Consider the following 19565-nt stretch of genomic DNA (forward strand, 5'->3'; position numbering starts at 1 on the left):
TACATTATTATCTTCATGCTTTATTGCGTTCTATTCCACATTGGAAAAAATCTCTTCATATATTTCAAATTCTTAAATTTTATATTTATTTTATTTATATTTAATTTTGCTTAATTAGCGAAATTAACAAACTCTCTACACAAAAAAATATATAAAAAATTGCTTACATTATTTGCTTGCATTATCTTATTTCCATTTCCGCAATGTTTGATCTAGCAAAATTCAACGATCCGTTACTCCAATAATATATAAATTATCCTTCTTTATCGCTCAAATTTCTCGCAAATAAAATATAACAGGCCGCGAGGTGAAAGGATTTATTCGAAAAACTACATCGTGGATCGGTGAATCGATCGTGTTTGATCCTCAGTTTCAGAATGCGAGGGAAAAAGCGTCGAAACGGTAAAAGATGGAGGCAAAGTCTCAGGGCTTGTCTTCAAACTACCGAAATTCGGGGAGTCGGCGGGGCACGGGCTACTACCGGACGGAGGGATTACATCCCACGAAGGTAAAAAGAGAGTTTTTGTTTGAGAGCCTTTTAATTTTTAAGCCCACCCAGCTAAGGCGGCTTGGCCCGTGTAATGAATTCCGCGACGTTCCCGTGACGTCAGATCGTCCCTATCGATCGCATCCTTCGGAACACCATTAGAGGATGCGCTTCGGTATTACGATTAAACGTTCTACCTTATTCCGTCGCAAATAAAGAAAAATGAGGTCTACAAGATGGCTAGCAACGTCTGCATGCTAACGAGAATGAGGATACATTATTGATAACGACAAAGGGATTTTCAGCATTTATAAGAGATTTTTTATTAATCTTATTGTTAAAATAAAAATAAATAAAAAATATCTTGGCTGCATTTTGTATATCGCATACATACAGTTTGATTAGAAACATATGATTTTATAAAAATAATTTTGCCATAATTGGGATTATTGGGATTTTTATTATAATTTTTCAAATTTAAAAAAGATCGATTTATTTTAAATTATTATTTTTTTATTTTCAGCTCGATAATGTTTTTCAAATATTTAATATAAAACATATATTATGTGTAAGATTTTTATTATAAGAATATAGTATAAAAGAAGTGGAAGCTATTGCTTATTCACACCTCGACCTGACATAGGGAAGTTTTGCTGTTGTGTGTACACGGTTGCATTGTGCATGACCCTGACCCATCTTTCATATAGACCTTATCAACGTCTTCTAAGTCGAGGTACAGTCCGATCTAGACTAGAAGCGAGACTGCCCGATAAAGAAGGAGGAATAGAAGCGTGTGATATAGATGACCGGAAGCAATCGGTTTACTCACCTTCCACCACTTCTAAGCTTAAGGATCGCGTCACTTTTATTATCGATTATGCTTGATCTATCTCTTTCTTTTCTTTTGAAGAAAACACGCACATCACGATATATCGTAACGCTCGACATAACATCCTTTTTTTTTTCTTTTTTTTTTTAATAAAAAGTTATACTTTTTTTTCTTTTTTATGGAAACGATAGATACATGCAACGACTTAGACTGGATAGACTGGACAGGTGCCATAAGAACTAATCGCGAGTAGAGGCCGTAGAGCTCAGCTTGAGAAAAATACTTGGCCATTACTTCTGCTGTAATAATAATGATACTAATGCAGCTCATCCGGCGTTCCTTCTGCCATTCTACGAATGCTGCGTAATTTACAAACGCAAGTGGGTTGTGCCATTTAAAGCGTCTGACGAAATTTGTTCATGTGCTAGAGAAGTAACCTTATACTTTGTTAACTTATGATAAAGTTTAATAAAATATCGCAAAGAAATATTTGCAACGGTATATGTAATATTGTGGAAAAAGTATGTGACTTTGACCAAATAAATATGTTACTAATAAATTATGTAACAATCACAGTCTGAACGTATATAATTGTATATCTCATAAAATAAAAACATAAAATAAAAATGGATTCGTTATCTTATCTAGCTTTATCTCACGATTTTTGCTTATTTACAATCATTCTTATAATATCAGAATTCTTATAATAACTATTTCTACTTCTTAAATTTGCGATGTTAATTTCTTATTACTCTTTGATGTAAGTCGTTAATGATTTATAAAAGTTTACTTATTATTAGTAGATAAAATGGTCAAAATGAACTTAAAAGCACATTAGACATTCATGGACTTTTAATTTTGCGATGAAAAGTTTTTTCCATTTCACCTCATTCAAAAGGTAGCAATCTTCGAGTGATATACACATTTCAGATTGCGCAAACATCTTGCCGAGAATCATGCAAATACAGAGTTTATAAATCACAGTGGATTTTGGATTTTTTTCAGTAATGGAAGGCGTCTCGCCAATCTTAAACCTGATCGTCACATGCTTCGAATGTCATAAATCTGACAGTATAATATAAAGAACATGAACTTCTTATGTATTAATTTTGTCCTGTTAAATAAATACATAATAGTTATATTAATAAGAATAACTGGGAATGAAAAATGATAATTTTTATGAGAAGTAGGGGAAAGTGTATCACTGATTTGGTGATAATCAGGAGATCATTTTATAACTATGTGAAGGCTATATATAACTTATAATGACACACACTTTATAATTTACAACAAATCCAATTTACGTGCAAATAAACTGAGAACTGAAAATAATATGAAAAGTAAAATGAATCTTCAGCAGAAATAACTTTTTACCGTGTTAGCAAATTGATATCGACTATTTCTGCGAAGTTTTATTTGCATGCATCAAACGACAGATCGAAGATTCCAAGAAATTTGTGTACACACGGTGTGTTCCGAGGTGTATTTATGATGTTCTTATCGTAGATGTAAATTTTCATTTGTCTCGGCAGGTTTGCGAACAGGCAAATACCGTCAGGAAGACATTTCTTGCAAATCACGACGAATGCCAGCTTGCGAAACGAAATCGCGACTAGTTCGGAATCATTCAACTGACAACTTGATTTTGCGTATAAATGATTGGTTTTTATGGTTTCTTAGAAATTTTATTTTATAAATATTTAACAATTTTTCATCTTATAAATATTTACGAGATTCTCTTTTTACATTCTCTTTTTACGAAACTGTTTGTTTTAATTGAGACGTACACATACAGAAGTTTGGTAGTCATTTAGGCATACAGATTACTATCATAAGATAAGAAAATTTGTATTGTTAAACGTCATTTTATACTATCATTTTTCCTCGAGCACAAGGTGCTATCTAGATATTTATTTAAGATTACTTTGAATAACAAGAGTGAAGAGCCGATTTTCTCTTTTTCTCTCTCCTTTTTCAATGCAAAGTATGATAACAGCATCTTACGAAAGACAAACAAATGGAATGCTACTGAGATGAAGAAAACAATTAAATATTATCGAATTTGAAGTCGAAAATTATCTGTCCATAATTATTAATATAATAATTTTTCAAAAATATCCGATAGAAACGACCGATCATCATCGTAATTCTAACAGCACAGTCCTAATACTCGGCGCTTGGAGAACCGGGTCGTTCGGGGAGGGGGGGGGGGGGGAGTACAAAAATTAAACTTCAGCAATTACCCGTCAGCTATTAGCGACATAGCTGTTTGATGTATGCCATTAGCAATGCGCGGGAATAGACGGAAGAGTTTACCGAGTGCCTATGTATGCGCGCGTGTGTACCTCACGTCGGCTCTATTAAATCATAATGGGTTCACAATGTGAGCCTCTGCTCCCGGAGGTTGACTAGAAACGAGCTTAGACAACACCGTACCGAAAGCCAAGACCTCGTGCACGTCGTCGTGGTCTGCACGTCGCGAATAACCCCCAATAGGGATGCCCTATGTTTCACCAACGTCGGGATTTAAATGCTGGGGTTCACAGGGTGAAAGAGAAAGGATCTTGTTGAAAGGTGTTTTCTCAAAAAATACACATATACACATACACACGTACACATACAAGTTTACTTTCGACAATTTTTTTTCATGCTATAAAAAGTTATAAAATAACGTGTCACACGAAAATCGCAACAAACGAGACAGCAATAAATTACTTTAATGTATTTTTCGTCTCAACATGAAAAAATAATAAATTAATGCATATATAAAGTGTTTTGTAATTAGTGGTACAATTAAAAATTGGATAATCTGTTTTTTAAAAATTGCAAGAATAAAGTTGGTTTAAAAAAGTCTAGAGATTGAATGAGCTTTCCAATAAAGCTTTTGATATTTTTGTGACAATTAATTTATTAATAACTCACTCAGATAATTACAAGAGGTGCTCGAAATTAAACTGTCAGGCTGCAGTAGCAACGGTAAGATGTGCTTTACGACTTCGCCATGTGATGTTTCGTACATTTAATTTCGCAACAACACGGGGGCGCCGAGCGCTTAACCCGTTAATTACTTTTTTTCTACGTAAGAGTCAACCGCAGTATCTCTACTCCCGCCCGAACGTTATTCATACAGGTGTAATTTATCGGATAGATCGCGACGGATCGAGTCGACGACATTCACGAATAACCAAGATAGCTAGTTTCTAGTTATAAGAGGAGGGAAGGAGGAGGGGAGGGGGGGAAAGAAGAGAGAAATAATCAGAACGAAAAAGAGAGAGAGAGAGAGAGCGATAGGAAGGAGGGGATGAGGGAATAGGCTGATTGCAAGAGACAGAATTTACCCGCTTGATAACGACACGGTAGACCGTAGGTATGTGTAAGGAGATCTCGTGGCTCTCTCTCGTACGATCGGCTCCTTGGGGGCGGAAGGTGGGGATCCTCAGTAGACATAGAACACGGCCTGCTCTCTGTTGCGTTTAGGCGCTTCAGTTGCGGAAGAATATCGCTCGTTTTCAGACGCGAATCTATATATATTTTGAGAAATTACGTTGACTCGCGGCTGCAGAGCGATCGATAATCGATCGACGGTTCTTTTTTTAAAAGAGATCTCCGCCGAGTTGTATATCCGATACTCCGGTTATACGGCGATCGCAATCGATCGTTCGAACTAACCCCGGGTCCATCCTGCATCAGCGGTAGGTGGCCGCAGTTCGTGAATCTTTTGCATCTCACTCGCGATATCATCGATCATTCATTATGTTAATTTTTTAAATTTAAATTTATAACATTTATTTAGTTTTGTACACAGAAATATAGATTCTCAATTTCTCAAAACCGTTCTACATGATCAAAAATTTATTATAACATTTTGTCATTTAACGAAAATTTCGATGATTTGTATATTCGAAATATACTCGCAGCATAGTCACATCTTTGCACATTCTTATTATTTAACAATGTTAATATTTAACAAATATTATTCCGATAAAATTGTTTCAATACTCACAATCCGATAATATTGTCTGGCGCCGATTCAATGTCAGAAACTGGTTGTACAGACGTATTATCTTTAGTTCAATTAACTCTTTCCATCGACATTGGCGAAATATCTCCGTGGTATAAATCATCGAGCTGCACGCGTAACAATTGCAGTCAACCCCCGGATCTCCTGGCGTAGGTGTTGTTCGGGCGCGACCAGGTTGAAACATGGAGAACACGTGACCGCGTGATAAAGTGACGGGACACGAGGAACAGTGCGAGAGGAAGAAGATTAGATTCCGCGAGTGAGCGCGGGGGCGAGTCTGGACCGGACGAAAAAGCGATGCCAAGAGCCGCGAGGACGATCAAGTCACATCGGTACCGTGCGACCCGCGATTGAGGTCACTGAATTCACTCGAAGCCGCTGGTGTTAGGCGCGTTTGCCAGTCGCGACGACTAGGTCGAGGCGAAGATGAAGAACAACTCGAGCAATTCGAACCATGAAAAGAACGGGCCGGAGAACCTGAAGCTGCTACAGGTGCCGACGACACCACCCGCGACGCCGTCGTCACCCACGACGCCGACCAGAGCCCTCGATGATGTCTTCAAGGAGCTGCCGATCACCGATGACACCTCGTGTGGCATATGGTGCCTTAAAGGTCCAACTTTGCAAAAATTCGCCAACAAGAAGGCATACGTATTTCTCTATGGTGTGCTCGGCTGCATATTTTCCGCCAGTTACGCCTATTTCAATGGTACCATCACCACCATAGAGAAGAGATTTAAAATACCCTCGAAAACGACAGGTATTCAATTATTTTTAAATGTAAATATATGCATTGTATTATGGCAGAGATAGATGCGATTCATAAATATTGGAAAGATTGACAAATTTTTGCATTTCTACATGCATTTCTACTTTCTGCATCTCAACGTTTTCTTATAAAAAAAAAAAAATTGAACGATTTATGAGCAAATAGAAGAATAAATAAAATTGGTTTTTTTTTTTTAGTGAAATTTCAAATTGGAATTATTTATTCGGAATATCACTCGATGATGTTAATATAATTCGTTTCAGTAAACATCTTAGCATCATATCCTCATTAATTTTATCAAAATTTTACCAGTGTTGTATAAATATTTTTTATTGATAATTTAATATGCTATGATAAATGATATTTCATATAATATGATAAAAAAAATATTTCGTAATTATATAGTTTAGTTTTAAAGTTTTAAAGTATTGTCCCGTCCAAACAGCTGGCTGCAATCAAATGTAAAGTTTTAAAAACAACGCGTAATAATAATTAGCGTTCGCATAACGGGCAGTAAATAAACAGACATTAAATGAATTGTTTTGTCACCATTTATGTCACATATATGTGCTTTCTTCCTATGCAGGTCTCATCACAGTGGGTAACGACATCTCGCAGCTTTTCGTATCTGTCGCCCTCTCGTATTACGCAGGAAAGGGTCACAGGCCTCGATGGATCGCTTTCGGTATTTACACCGTAAGTTTTACCACATGCATTCTCGAATATCGATGTTTGCGCGATGTGCATCGCATATTATTCGCAACCCCGTACTTTCGCGTCAGCAAGAAACGAAATCAGCTGTCAGGCACACGCCCCGAAGAATGAGCCGGTAGACGTCATAACTCACCGATTGGTCGGTTCTTAATTAAATTAGGAAGCGTTAGAATCGTAGCTACGCTCATTCATGCCTCTTGCCATCGTACTCTCGTCGTGTATTTAGCTAAGCGTTCCATTCTTCGAATAGTAAAGAGGCGCTTGCGGAATGCTCGGGACGTCGAGCGCAGATAATTGAGCGCGACAATTGCGATATTTAAAATATGATAAATTATGAAATATAACAATGAAAAATAATGGATAGATAAGATTTGAAATTAACAAAAAGGGTTGTAGATATCTTAAAAACCGCTCGCGCGAACGTAAATTACTCTTCAAATAAAGTAATAAAGTAATGTTCCGTTATTTATCTCATCAGGTTGTACTTTTCTGTTGTCTTACGATGCTACCGCATTTTCTCTACGGGCCTGGCGAGGACGCCCTGTCTCTGACCAAAGAATACGGGGCAAAACCGCAAGGTACACCGAACACAAGCGAAATTCCTGACAAACATCGGAAATTTCTCTGTTTGGGCAAAGAAACTCGCGGACCGGATTGCGAGATGGAAGAGGGGAACTTTGCGCCGCAGGTGATCCTCTTTATAGCCCAGCTAGTGTCCGGAGTGGGTGGTTCTCTTTATTACACCCTCGGTGTATCGTACATGGACGATAATATACAGAAATCGAAAACACCGGCACTGATCAGTTTCTCGTACTTTCTACGAATGCTGGGACCCGCCATTGGATACGGACTGGCCTCATTCTCCTTGAAGTTCTACATCAGCCCTACCTTATCTCCCACTATCACGATGCAAGACCCAAGGTATGTATAGGACTGGCGTAATTGTTCATTAATGATGATTTAGTATAAATAGACTGACAGATTATTTATCAAATAAATTATGGTATTATATTTATATATATATATATATATATAAATACTTTGAAAAATTTACATCAATTACATTTGATGAAGGTGGTTAGGCGCTTGGTGGCTAGGATGGATTATTCTGGCCATCCTCCTTTTCATTTTCGCAAGCGTGATCGCTCTCTTCCCGAAGACTCTGCCAAGAGCGGCCGCTCGCAAAGTCCTAGCTCTGGAACGCAACAAATCTGCCGCGAGTATCAAGGGCGAGCAAGAATCGGAGCTACCGGCATCGATCTCGGACATGTTTAAAACGTTTAAGCGCCTGCTGACGAACACGACTTTGATGTGCAACAATCTGGCGACAGTATTTTACTTTATGGGCTACATGCCCTACTGGATTTTCATGCCCAAGTATATTGAGACCCAGTACAAGCAATCGGCGTCCGTCTCGTCGTTAATCACCGGTACGGTCGGCTTGGTATTCAGTGCCTTTGGGATTCTGCTGTCCGGCTTGATCATCTCTAAGTATAAGCCGAAAGCTAGATACCTGGCGGCGTGGAACGTCATGATTGGCGTTATGTCAATACTAGGAATGATCTCTTACGCTTTTCTCGGTTGCTCGGCAAACGACAATCAGATTGCTATTCAGCCGAACGGTGTTTTGAAAACGCAACTACCTTGCAACGAACAGTGTCATTGCGACTACGTCACCTATAATCCTGTGTGCTCTGAGCACGGACAAACATTTATATCTGCATGTCACGCTGGCTGTCGCAGCATGAAGGTTTGATATTACATTTTGCAATCTTTATCAAAAGATACTCTTGCCTCAGGAAAAAGAACCGATCGAGTAAAGAACAGAAAATTTCTTTAAAAAAAAAAAAAAAAATGGAAAATTTTTGTCGAAACGTTTTTAAATTATTACTACATTTAAAGATATATCTTTATAATTTTTATTAAATGTAATCGTATCTCATTTTTTTTTTTCTTAGCTTTACAATAACGGCAGCAAAGTCTATACAGACTGCAGTTGCGTAAAATCGAAATTGGCTCGGTCCCTGGCGCATCCATTCGCTAACATTACGTCCTATCCATTCTCTACCGAAGTCCCGTTGGAAACGACCGAACCCACCGTGGAGATTTTGGGAACGGCTATTCCGGGTTCATGTCCGGTAGATTGTATGCAGAAGTTCTATATCTTTTTGGCGGTAGTGTGTCTTCTCAAGTTTAGCGGCGCAACGGGAAGAGCATCGAATTTCTTAGTTTCCGTAAGATGCGTCGATGAAAAGGACAAGGCGGTAGCCATGGGCTTCGGGTTAATGATAATGAGCCTTTTCGCCTTCATACCATCGCCTATTTTATTTGGATTTATATTAGGTTAGTGATAAAAAAATTTCACAATTAATATTTCACAGTTAATGACTGACATTAACAGAGACAGGTTAACATTTTATTATCAAATAAAATAATGCACTTGATAGCTTTATTTATTTTTTTCGATAGCGTATCATATCTTTGTTAGTTTACATTATTATTGAATATGTATAAATATTTGCATTCAGACGTTTACTTAATTACACGTTTTTATTTAAAGATTAACTTATATATTATTTTTTTAGATAAAACCTGTCTTGTTTGGGGTAAAACTTGTTCGGGGACAGGGAATTGCTGGTTGTATAACGGTGAGGCATTGAGGTATTTGCTGAATTTTACCGCAGCCAGTGAGTATCTTACAAAATTTATATTACAGTGAAGAAGCGCAATTATTATTGCTCGAGTATTATAATTCTTTAATTATTTTAGGCTTCGTAACGATCGGTACACTATTCGACGTGGGCGTTTGGTATTTTGTCAAAGACGTGAAGATCTTTGATGAAGAAATCGAATTAGAAGATATAGCCGAGGAGCCTGGTGAGACGCTTTAAAGAATAATTAATGATCAAGATTCAACTCCACTTTCGACGTTGCGCAGGGAGAGACTTCGATCGGAAGTCTTCGGAAGAAGGATCGAACGACGAACGCGAAGCGAACGAGAACCGACAAATAAAGACTTTACAAGTACCTTAAGCACCTCCTTAGCTATTTAAAGCTCGTAGTAACCTAGATAGAACCGACTGTTGGTAGATCACCCATGGTGTTCGCGAGAGAAGAGCGTGATCACTGATCTTTTATTAATTATTTTACTATTTTAATTTACTTTAATTAATTATTTTTATTACAAACACTAATGTAATGAGAGAATTCATCGTACGTACGGTATAAATATTCGCTTTATTTCGGACTCATATTTGAACGAAAAATAATGGACGCCAAATCAGCATGTATAATGTATACATATGCTTCCTATACATCGTTGTGAAAGCTAAAAACAATGATTCACATGCTACCGTGGACTATCCATAAAGTTAAATAATTGTACATATAATGGTTATACCTTGAATTAGTAAAAAACAATAATTTATCCACTCATAATGAAATAAAATGATGATGTATTCGCTGTTATTAATGCGTTAGAAGGAATTTTAATCTATATATAAGTTGGTACTATAAAACAACACACAAAGTCATTACTAGCAGACAGATAAATGAAATAATTCACCAAATTCGGATATATGATAGGTTTTAATTGTACAATAAATATGAAAAAGATTATAATGGATATCATGATTATACACATTTTACAAAGGATAACTATAAACATGAAAATATGCCATTAAATATAATAAACATTTTATTAGCCGATTATCCTTTATTAGAAATATTTAGAGAATTCACGGATCTAATAAAATATCTATTATCAGAGTATCAATTTTGCATGATAATTGGAGAAACTCAAAATTACAATGCATAATGAAAAAAAAAAATCATGTTCATTAAATTTTATTGTTCGTCTATCAAAGAAGAGTTAAATCGGGAGAAGTTAAATCGGGAGTTTGGTATTTTATATCTTCAACGCGACAGGTGTCAGAGATAGTACTTTTATAGATATACTTTTATAGTTAAAATTTGCTACAGTCTCTTATCACTCGCTGATATAAATTTATCGTGATAACGCTTCTGTTCTATTAATGTTTACTCGTTCCTCCATCAAACTACGCATCGTTTAGGCGTGTCGTAAGAGCGATCATGATTTTCAAAGATCGGTTTGACGCGTTACTTTGTTATCTTTAGCGACATTTTTCGGACTGGGAGTCCCAAGTCTTTCCAAGCGTGTATCAAGATTCTTGTCTTGTATATCTGGCAAGCTGCTAAAACCTGAAGAGGATTGTCCTCGAGAGGATGACCTACCAGGAACCATAGCTACCAAAGGTATACCCATCTTGTTCTCCGATCGAGTTCTCGTATCCTCTGTTGACTTCACCGATAACCGATCTTCGTCTAAAGTTTCCTGACTCGCATTCTGCTCGTATCGATCGATCAACGACTTCACGTCCTTCAAGTGGGCCGTGTTGGTACTGCCCGAGTTGCCCTTCCCGTCCGGAAACGGATCCACTATCGGTATGCCAACTTCATTGAAGTCGCCTTTGGGCACGTCGCTCTCTTGACCCTTCCTCGCGAACTTGGAGCTACTTGTATTCAAGGAGGTGTCCTGATAACTATTCGGATTTTTGAATTTGGAATTTCTGCCCCTTTGTGGATCCTCGTAATGATCGGGATTTGGAAATCGACGTTTTAGAGACGCATTTCTGGATGAAGGGCGATCCTTCTCGTCCTGAATTGTTTGATCGTAATCTTTACTTGATATACGTTTTCGTGACCTAGGCCCAACGCTGCTGAGATCACTCTCGACATCAGAGTCGATGTTCAACGGCGTGTAAGCAACTTGTGGACTCGATTGTTTTTTACTCTCGTCACTCGAACTGTCTAGCTCATCTTCGGAGTCAAGATTTCGGATTGTCGATTGCGAATTATGTTTTGTCGGAGGAGTCGAATCTGTTCTACGATTGCCTGAGCCTAACGGGCCGTATTTCATAGGTGCACTTTTCTGAGTACTTTCTTCTTCCCTCGGTGGATTTTCTTCCGCTATTGCTACCTCCGGTAGTGTCCTTGATTCTGGCTCAACAATCGCTTCTACGTGTCTTATATCATCTGCAAATATTATTGTATTTTAATTGATTCAGAAAAAAAACTTATCTTATTATTTTTTAAAAAAGAATTCTAATTTTTTTACGGAAAAAATAAATTTGGAAATTTATCTTTTGGAAAGAATATTTACTATTGTTGTTCGATGCTTCCGGTTGCTCTCTTTCAGTTGTTGCTCGTTCGATCAATCTTCGTAGCGCGCCGTTTTCTTGGTCTTTATTTTCAATTCTTTCTTCGTATAGTTGTAAATTCTTGCAGAAAAACCAAAGCATAATTTTGAACAAGAGACAAATTGATAAGAATAGTATTGTCAAATAACACAGATAATTTCCGAGCTTTTCGGTATCGTATAAATGACAAATTTCTTTTTGATTGCCCCAATATTGACACGCCTCACGCGAGACATATTCATAAAGAATTTTGCCAGGCACATAAACACACAGTGCAATCCACGTCATCCAAAAACCTATGCTAATAGCTTTGTCTTGTTTGTAGACGGATCTTATGTTGATCAATAAATCTCCTACAAAAGTGGAAGCGACTAACGCGTATGCCAACAAAGATCCAAACTGAAAAACAAAAAACAAAAAACAAAAAAAAAAGACTTTTCATCTGCAATTGATTAAGATATTTTGTTAGATTAAAAAAATTAATATAATATAAAATATAATTATAATATAATAATATAATAATATAATATAATATAATGTTACAATTTTAATTAAATAATTATAATCTCAACTTTCTTTAAGATCAAAAAACACAAAATGCAATTACCTGAAAATATATCCAGCCAGCCTGGCATTTAGTCGAATTGCAAGGGCCATCTTTCGCTTGATCATTTCCCCATCCTGTCATATCCTCCACGCAACTGCAACCGCTGTAGATCTTCACGTTATCGACGTAAATGATTGCATCGCAACCGGCATAACAAGGACTATAGTATACGAACTTTCCCGAGCTTTCGCAAACAGGTCGGAAATCGGAGTCCTTCGAGCAGCGACAATTTTTATTGCAGTATTTCAATAATCCGCTACTACAAAAGTATTAATTAATAAGTTTAGATTTGCGACTGTGCGATTACCGCAAAATTGTACTAAAGAATATGGTAAGATAAAATGCAATCTTGTCTCTTTATCTTATATTATATTTTTGTTATTCGAAAATGAGTTATTTCTAAGTACTGCCATACTTACTAGCCTTTTTCTAAACCGACGATAGATGGCTTTTCGCAAGTGGTAAAAATTAAAGAGATAATAATTGCTACAGTCAAAAGCACGATAATGAAACTGTAACCAACAATATGTCTCGCTCGAGGCTTTACCTTGGCCAATACTAAGCCACTGATGATTATGATCAATCCAATCAGAATAGGTCTCACGATAACTAGAATACAGAAACGTAAGTATTTTATCTTATAGAATTTTATTTCTCATAGAACGTTAATTAGAAAGAGAATAAATTTTAGTTTTTTTATTTTTTAAAATTACTTCTAATAACTATTTTATAGCAGTGCTTTAAAGATATTTAATATCATTGTAATTTCTCATTCTTTTCTTCTTTCTTTTATTAATATACTTGATAGAGACATTAGTTGTCTTACTAGTGACTAGTCTGGATGACAAAGGATCGCTAAATCCTCGAAGCATTCCGGTCGGTCGAGGTATGTGAAATCTGGACTCTATGAAAATATCTTCATGCGTTACAAAATTTAAAAGCGCTGTAGCACCAAATACCGTCGCTAGAATGTTGCATATTAAAATCTTGTTAGTAATTAATCTCCATAATGACGGACAAAAATCGGGACTACCGGCTTTTTGATTGGTCATTGTGTTGGGTGCTCGGTTACGTAACGCAGTTCGATCCAGAAGTGAAGCTGCGGCTTGTTCAACAACCTAAAACAAAGTAAGTTAATAAAGTTAAGTTAAAAAAATCGTTTTTTTAAGTATAATATAATAAAGAAAGGTAATTTATATTAATTTATAATTTTTGCATTAGTTGGATCGTACAACTTTTATATGATTCTAATTAATCCTAAAATTCATGTTAAATTCTGTTATACTTCTGAGGGCAATCTTCTGGGGAACCATGACAGCAACAAGGCAGGGACCATCAATAATATAGAGAGAATTGGAAATCCAAGCCACCAGGCACCAATTTGATCCTGATATGATTTTATAACACTGAAATCATTCGCGTCTATCCTAGGACGCAAAGCAATAAATTTAAAAATAATTGTATGTATATTCGTAATGTATCAAACTTTTGAAAATAATGTAATAATTATAATATAGTAAAATATATTTACCGAAGACATCCCCAACCTAAGAAGTATCCAAGAAGAATTCCAACGACTTTTACAGCGATAATTACACCAATAAATGCAGTTATATGTTTTTTCTTTGTATTATCGTCCAAATAAGAAATCCCAAGCGCAAAGTACGCAATATTTGCCATCCCACTTATGATTAGTACTATAATAAAGATAATCATAGTAAAATAACAGGGCTCGTCTTCTTCTTTGATTACGCTCAATATTCCGAGACTACATAATTCGGGACTGTCATCTGTGAAATTTAAAATATATTTTTATATAAAAGAAATTACATAAAAGAAATTATTTTTCTTCTTTAACAAATAAAATCAAATAATAACACGATTTATGTACTTTTATGTACGATTTATGTAATTTTAATGTATAATAATATCATGATATATTAAAATTATTTTGTTTTAAAGTTTTTATTTTACGTTTAGCGCACTAACCCGCATATAATGACATGTGAGTGACATTTGGCGTTTCTTCGATCACATGAACCTGATGTGTCAAGTGAGGTATTATCAGAATAAAATATGAAAAGCTTTGTAAAAGAGTTAAAGCTCCTATCCATGAAGCTCTATGTATTCTGTCGCCCCAATATGCTACTATTAATCCAAAAATAGTAGGTGTTATTTCTGCCACAACAAGAACCCAATCTGAAAAAGATAAATTTTTTTAAGACAATATGTATTAAGTTTTCATATTAAAAGTATCTTAGATCAATTTAGATAATTTCAAGTAAATTATTTAAATTTCAAAATGAATAAATAAGTAAATTTTCAAAATATTTTTTGTTATCAAAATAATCTTGGTAGGAAAAGTTGCTGATGCAAACTTTTTCACAAATAACTTGTAAAATATAATACAACATAATTAATTATTAAAGATTTAATAACACTTAAGAAAACAACTTATGTTAAAATATGCTTTACAATATGTTATAACTAAAAATATATTATTTTTTTAAGAAATCTTTTAATTAAATATTTTTTTATATTATTTACACACCCATTATGTAAGGATCGATTTGAAATCTTCTAGCTATCGTGGAGCCTGTCACCTGAAAATAAGCGTACGACGCAGCTTGCACTACACCAACCCAACAAATTAATCCCACAAAGAGTTTTCGAGTTGCAAATTTTGCCAATTTTGGACATTGCATTTGTCCGCATCCGCAATCGATCGATTGACTAGGTATTGGATTGGCAGGTCCTGACAAACCGTCTTCCATCTCCGATCCACTTCTTATTACTTCCGGAAAACGAATCGTCATGTTTCTGAAGGGATTTAAACCTTAAGCCCTTTAAACGAGATCAAACGTTAAAATTTCATTACTCACGTAAAGATATGGTGTTTTTATTTATTTACATATTCTGTATTTTATATACATAGAAAAAAATGTTCTGTTACTACAACTTAAATTTTTTTAATCTATTTTGGATCATCACATATGAAATCAAAGTCATAAAAAAAAAACTGTAGCAGTGACATCTCTGATATCAGTCATCATGTGTCATCATGAGTCATTGCATTACTAGAATTATAAAAACTTTATAAATATTTGCAATATCAAACGCGAACTTTTACTATAATCGAGTAACATACATTTATGATAATTATTTAAAGAATCAAGATCATTGTAAGATAACATACATTTAACAAGCATTTACTTACGTTGATTTAGACTAGTTTTGACTTCACACTTTCCGATAATACGGTCCGTCTTATCTTTTATCTGCTAATAATAATTCACTTCCGAAGTAAGGTCACATGATGACCACATCTCGCGTAAAATTTCACCCCTTGGGAGGCTCGTTTTCCGTCTTTTCACCTTTCTCGTTACGAAAAAGAAAGAGTAAAGCGTTCAACGTGGGCGCACAGGCGCGGCACTATTCGACGATGAATACGCGCGTTATCTTTTTACAGATATGCCGCCGAGATATCTTCCGATAAAGTTAGAGTGTAATACGTGCCACGATGGGGATAACATTACCGACATATCGCGTGGAGGTGTACATTGGCTCGCTGCTATTCATATGAGTATAAAAAAGAGTAATCGTCATACAGTGTTCATTATTCAACAATTGAAGTTTGAATTAAACACAACAGTTTGTTATACTTAAATTTATATTGACCCTTGCTCATGCTTAAATATCAATTTGAGAATTTTTCCCCAACAAAGATTATATTTGTTAATTTCTTGAATGCATCATTATTATTAATGTAACGCAATCGATCGCAGTCTAATAATAATATATATATATTTCTTAAAATTTTATAGAAATTATGTAAAAAAATTCGATGTATATGTTTTTGAATTTACAATGTTTAGATTAAGTGTATAAGTAAATAATACACATGCATAAAAATAAATAAAATGTATCAAATTAGCAGAAAAGCTTGATGATAAGAAATATTTTGTTTTTTCACTTGGATCATTCTTACTAAATTGAAGATTTTAAACGATTTTAAGAATGTATTCGTTTGCATGTGAGCGCGAATCGAATCGCGAGAGGTCCAATTACGAGGATGCCGGCGAGGCGTAGCCAGCTCTCTCTAACGCCGGGAAAGGAGTTAGCAGCCTTAAGCACACTTAAGTCGGCGCCATAAGAAAATGACGAATGCCAATTAGCATATGAAAAGCTCCCTCCCCGTCGAGATGGCGTCTCCGTTCGACTAGCTACGAACCAGTTCCTCAGCACTCTTGGTAGGGCGATCACGTTTTTGAATATTAAGGGCGGGATTACACCGAGGGCTTAACGCGCGAAATTTAGTCCGGCCGAGGCCGAGGAACGAGAAAAAAAATCACCCTTAAGACCCTCCGCAACGGACACCCGGTGGAGCACAGCCGGTCCTAGAGATGAGACGGAGAGGAAACGTTGCGCGCAGATTTCTCACTTCTTGTCAAAAGAATCGCGCGTTATCCCTTCAAATGTCGACAATCTTCGGGATTTCTTCTTAACGACAACCGCGTTAAAGCGTTCATTCGTCAATGACAATAGATATGATACGGTTCTGAAACATGATTCCGATCACTTGCTGAAGATTAATTATAGTGAATGAATAAGTAGACATTGGACATTTAGTAATTGGTCGTTTTAAATTTGAATGATATTAAGCTAAATAAAATAATATTTTATATCTATTTTTGTATTACATATTTACTTAAAATTTATAAATATATGTGCGTCAAATATTTAAATCATTTACAGTAAATTGTTAATTAAATATTTTAACTAAATATTTGAAAAATATCTAAATCCATAATAATATCGTTTGATGCATTATTAAAATTATGAATTTAAATAAGTATTTATGTAATAATGTAAATATTGCAATTATCTATTATTGAAACGCATATAATCTAACAAAGATTTGATAAAAGTAGTTTATAAAACTTGCAATTGTTTTTCTACGTATGAGAAAAATGTATCTCTTTTTATACAATACGTTATAAATATATGTTTAAAATTTATATACTCTATATATATATATATATATATATATATGTATATATGTATATATATAAATGTCTATATAAAATATATATATATATATATATATATATATATGTATATATATTTCTCGCATCAGGAGGATGCAGGCTTTCCATTAGTAGAGTAAGTGACCAGCGTTCGCATTTTCTTTGATGTCAGTTAATTTACTAATAACATCGCTCTGCGACCACCGTGCGTTCGCCCTCTAAATATTTGTACCGCCAACATATCGACTTGGCCTCATGTAATTAAGTTTCATTATTATTTGAGGGCGACCGGCTGGGAAAAAGTCCTTTCGCAGGGTATTTCGTACTAGTCGAAACTTCATTTCGCTCGGTTTCATTGTAAGAATGTTCGGTTTTTGCTTATCGATTAAAACCGCGTAAGAGTAAAAATAAAATCTTCGCTCGAGAGATCCAGCCATTTTACTTAATCCTCGAATAATGCTAACAAGTCTCGACGAGAAATCATTTCATTTTCTTGAGCAAATATAATCATAGATGATTAACGAGCGACAAGAAGCATATCCTTGCGTGAAGGAAGATAAAATCTCGATCGATCTTCCATGAAGCGAAACAATGTAGAAGGGGGGGGGTGACGAGGTTGCAGGAAGGGGAGGTAGGTTCGGTGATCTTAGCAAAGGATTACGTAGAATTAAGTCCAGAACAGGGGCGTGCCCCCGTAACACTTAATTTTTCCCTCGATTTTTTAATCTCCCGGTAAATATCGTCCGCCCGCCCGCCCGCCCGCCTGTCTCTTCTACCCGGTTGTCGTAGCCACCCCTACTCGCTTTTCGCGTTCTCTTACCATCGTCAAAGGAGAACCCATTTAAAAACCTCATCAATGCTTAAGCCTCCGCGCTACCATAGGAACTAATCCCTCCTATTTTAACGCAGGACGAAGAAGAAGAAGAAAGAGAGTAAGAGCGGGATGGAGGGAGAAGGAAAGCGAAGTGCGCGCTTTTAAAAGTAAGACTCCGCCTTTATTAGTAGATACAACAGTTTTATTTCTCCACCGAAAAAGGCGAGGGGGAGGTACGAGGGATTTCGCCTCGTATCTTTCTCCTTGTCTTTCGATGCCTCTATCCATCTTTGTTTGCACGCTGTTCCGTGCTCTACGTCTGTTCTCTGTCTGACTCGGTCCTGGTTTATTCTACTAACGTTGAGCGTTGACATACGAAAGTCCCGTTTCTAGAGACACGACCTAATTGGCTATCTCCTTCGATTCCGCAAATTTATACAAATGCCGTTTCTAAAAAAGGGTCGATTAAACGAGCAAAAGTTACTTCTATCGAATTTATAACAGAACAGTGAAAAAGAGATTGATATTTGTCATTCAAATATCAAATATCGATTCTTTGCTATTGAATTTTGTTATATTATTTTTTCCAAACTTAATGTTTTAATTTAATTTATCTTTTTGCCGAATTAAAACTAAATTCTCTCTAATATTTATAATATTTATTTTATTCAATATAATATTTAAAACAATAATATTTACGTCTATACTTGTAACAATATATCGCATATAAGGTAAATTAACTGTGCCGCTCTAAAAAACCGAACTTGCTAAAATCATATCGATATCAACTCGGCTACAAACGATCGAACGGATCAACTTGAAAGTGCAAACATTTCCATATAAATATTCTTTGGACGAGTAAAGCCATTATTCCCGAGCGAATTGTGACTCGTTGCTGTTGATCGTGCGTGCGAAGCGCGGCTCAACGACTCGACTGTAATACGCTTTAAACTGTTAATAGAGTGTATGGAGGGTGTTTGCTCGCGGTTGGATCTCAAGTGTTGGGCTAACATTCATGATGAAATTAATCTGGACGGACGGACGGGGTGACATCGATTAAAAAGCTCGGTGGCTTTCG

At 35.8% G+C, this 19565-nt stretch overlaps 2 protein-coding genes across 5 annotated transcripts; one reads left to right on the top strand and one right to left on the bottom strand.

The window, feature by feature from the left end:
* The first annotated feature begins 4732 nt into the window (after window positions 1-4732).
* On the top strand, window positions 4733-10288 carry Oatp58Dc (Organic anion transporting polypeptide 58Dc). Of its 4 annotated transcripts, none has more exons than XM_089084435.1 (8): window positions 4733-5008; window positions 5372-6097; window positions 6693-6802; window positions 7299-7741; window positions 7895-8570; window positions 8779-9163; window positions 9406-9507; window positions 9590-10288. In XM_089084435.1, the coding sequence occupies exons 2-8, from the start codon at window positions 5764-5766 to the stop codon at window positions 9709-9711; spliced, it is 2172 nt and encodes a 723-aa protein (XP_088940561.1). In that variant the 5' UTR covers window positions 4733-5008; window positions 5372-5763; the 3' UTR covers window positions 9712-10288. The 4 variants fall into 4 exon arrangements, with proteins under 4 accessions (XP_088940561.1, XP_088940559.1, XP_088940560.1 ...); XM_089084433.1 differs by having other exon boundaries at window positions 5387-6097; XM_089084434.1 differs by having other exon boundaries at window positions 5466-6097.
* Window positions 10289-10389: 101 nt separating this feature from the next.
* On the bottom strand, window positions 10390-16279 carry LOC105428923 (solute carrier organic anion transporter family member 1A5). Its single transcript, XM_011641531.2, has 10 exons — window positions 15864-16279; window positions 15198-15490; window positions 14636-14845; window positions 14178-14436; window positions 13932-14073; window positions 13473-13764; window positions 13066-13255; window positions 12647-12905; window positions 12003-12438; window positions 10390-11875 (listed from the first exon to the last, which is right to left on the bottom strand). Exons 2-10 carry the CDS (start codon window positions 15460-15462, stop codon window positions 10920-10922), a joined length of 3009 nt encoding a protein of 1002 aa, XP_011639833.2. The 5' UTR covers window positions 15463-15490; window positions 15864-16279; the 3' UTR covers window positions 10390-10919.
* Window positions 16280-19565: the final 3286 nt, after the last annotated feature.

Source organism: Pogonomyrmex barbatus, unplaced genomic scaffold, assembly GCF_055798465.1.
Source record: "Pogonomyrmex barbatus isolate J1 unplaced genomic scaffold, ASM5579846v1 scaffold9, whole genome shotgun sequence".
NCBI lineage: Eukaryota > Metazoa > Arthropoda > Insecta > Hymenoptera > Formicidae > Pogonomyrmex > Pogonomyrmex barbatus.

What these genes read in the sequence shown, in the direction of transcription:
- LOC105428923 (XM_011641531.2), bottom strand. Translation starts at nt 15,462, where the DNA reads ATGACGATTCGTTTTCCGGAAGTAATAAGAAGTGGATCGGAGATGGAA. An exon ending in TCACATGTCATTATATGCGG is followed by an intron (nt 14,437 to 14,635) that starts GTTAGTGCGCTA and finishes TAAATTTCACAG; the next exon opens with ATGACAGTCCCGAATTATGT. An exon ending in GGAAGCATCGAACAACAATA is followed by an intron (nt 11,876 to 12,002) that starts GTAAATATTCTT and finishes TAATATTTGCAG; the next exon opens with ATGATATAAGACACGTAGAA.
- Oatp58Dc (XM_089084435.1), top strand. Translation starts at nt 5,764, where the DNA reads ATGAAGAACAACTCGAGCAATTCGAACCATGAAAAGAACGGGCCGGAG. An exon ending in AATACCCTCGAAAACGACAG is followed by an intron (nt 6,098 to 6,692) that starts GTATTCAATTAT and finishes CTTCCTATGCAG; the next exon opens with GTCTCATCACAGTGGGTAAC. An exon ending in TCGCTTTCGGTATTTACACC is followed by an intron (nt 6,803 to 7,298) that starts GTAAGTTTTACC and finishes TTATCTCATCAG; the next exon opens with GTTGTACTTTTCTGTTGTCT.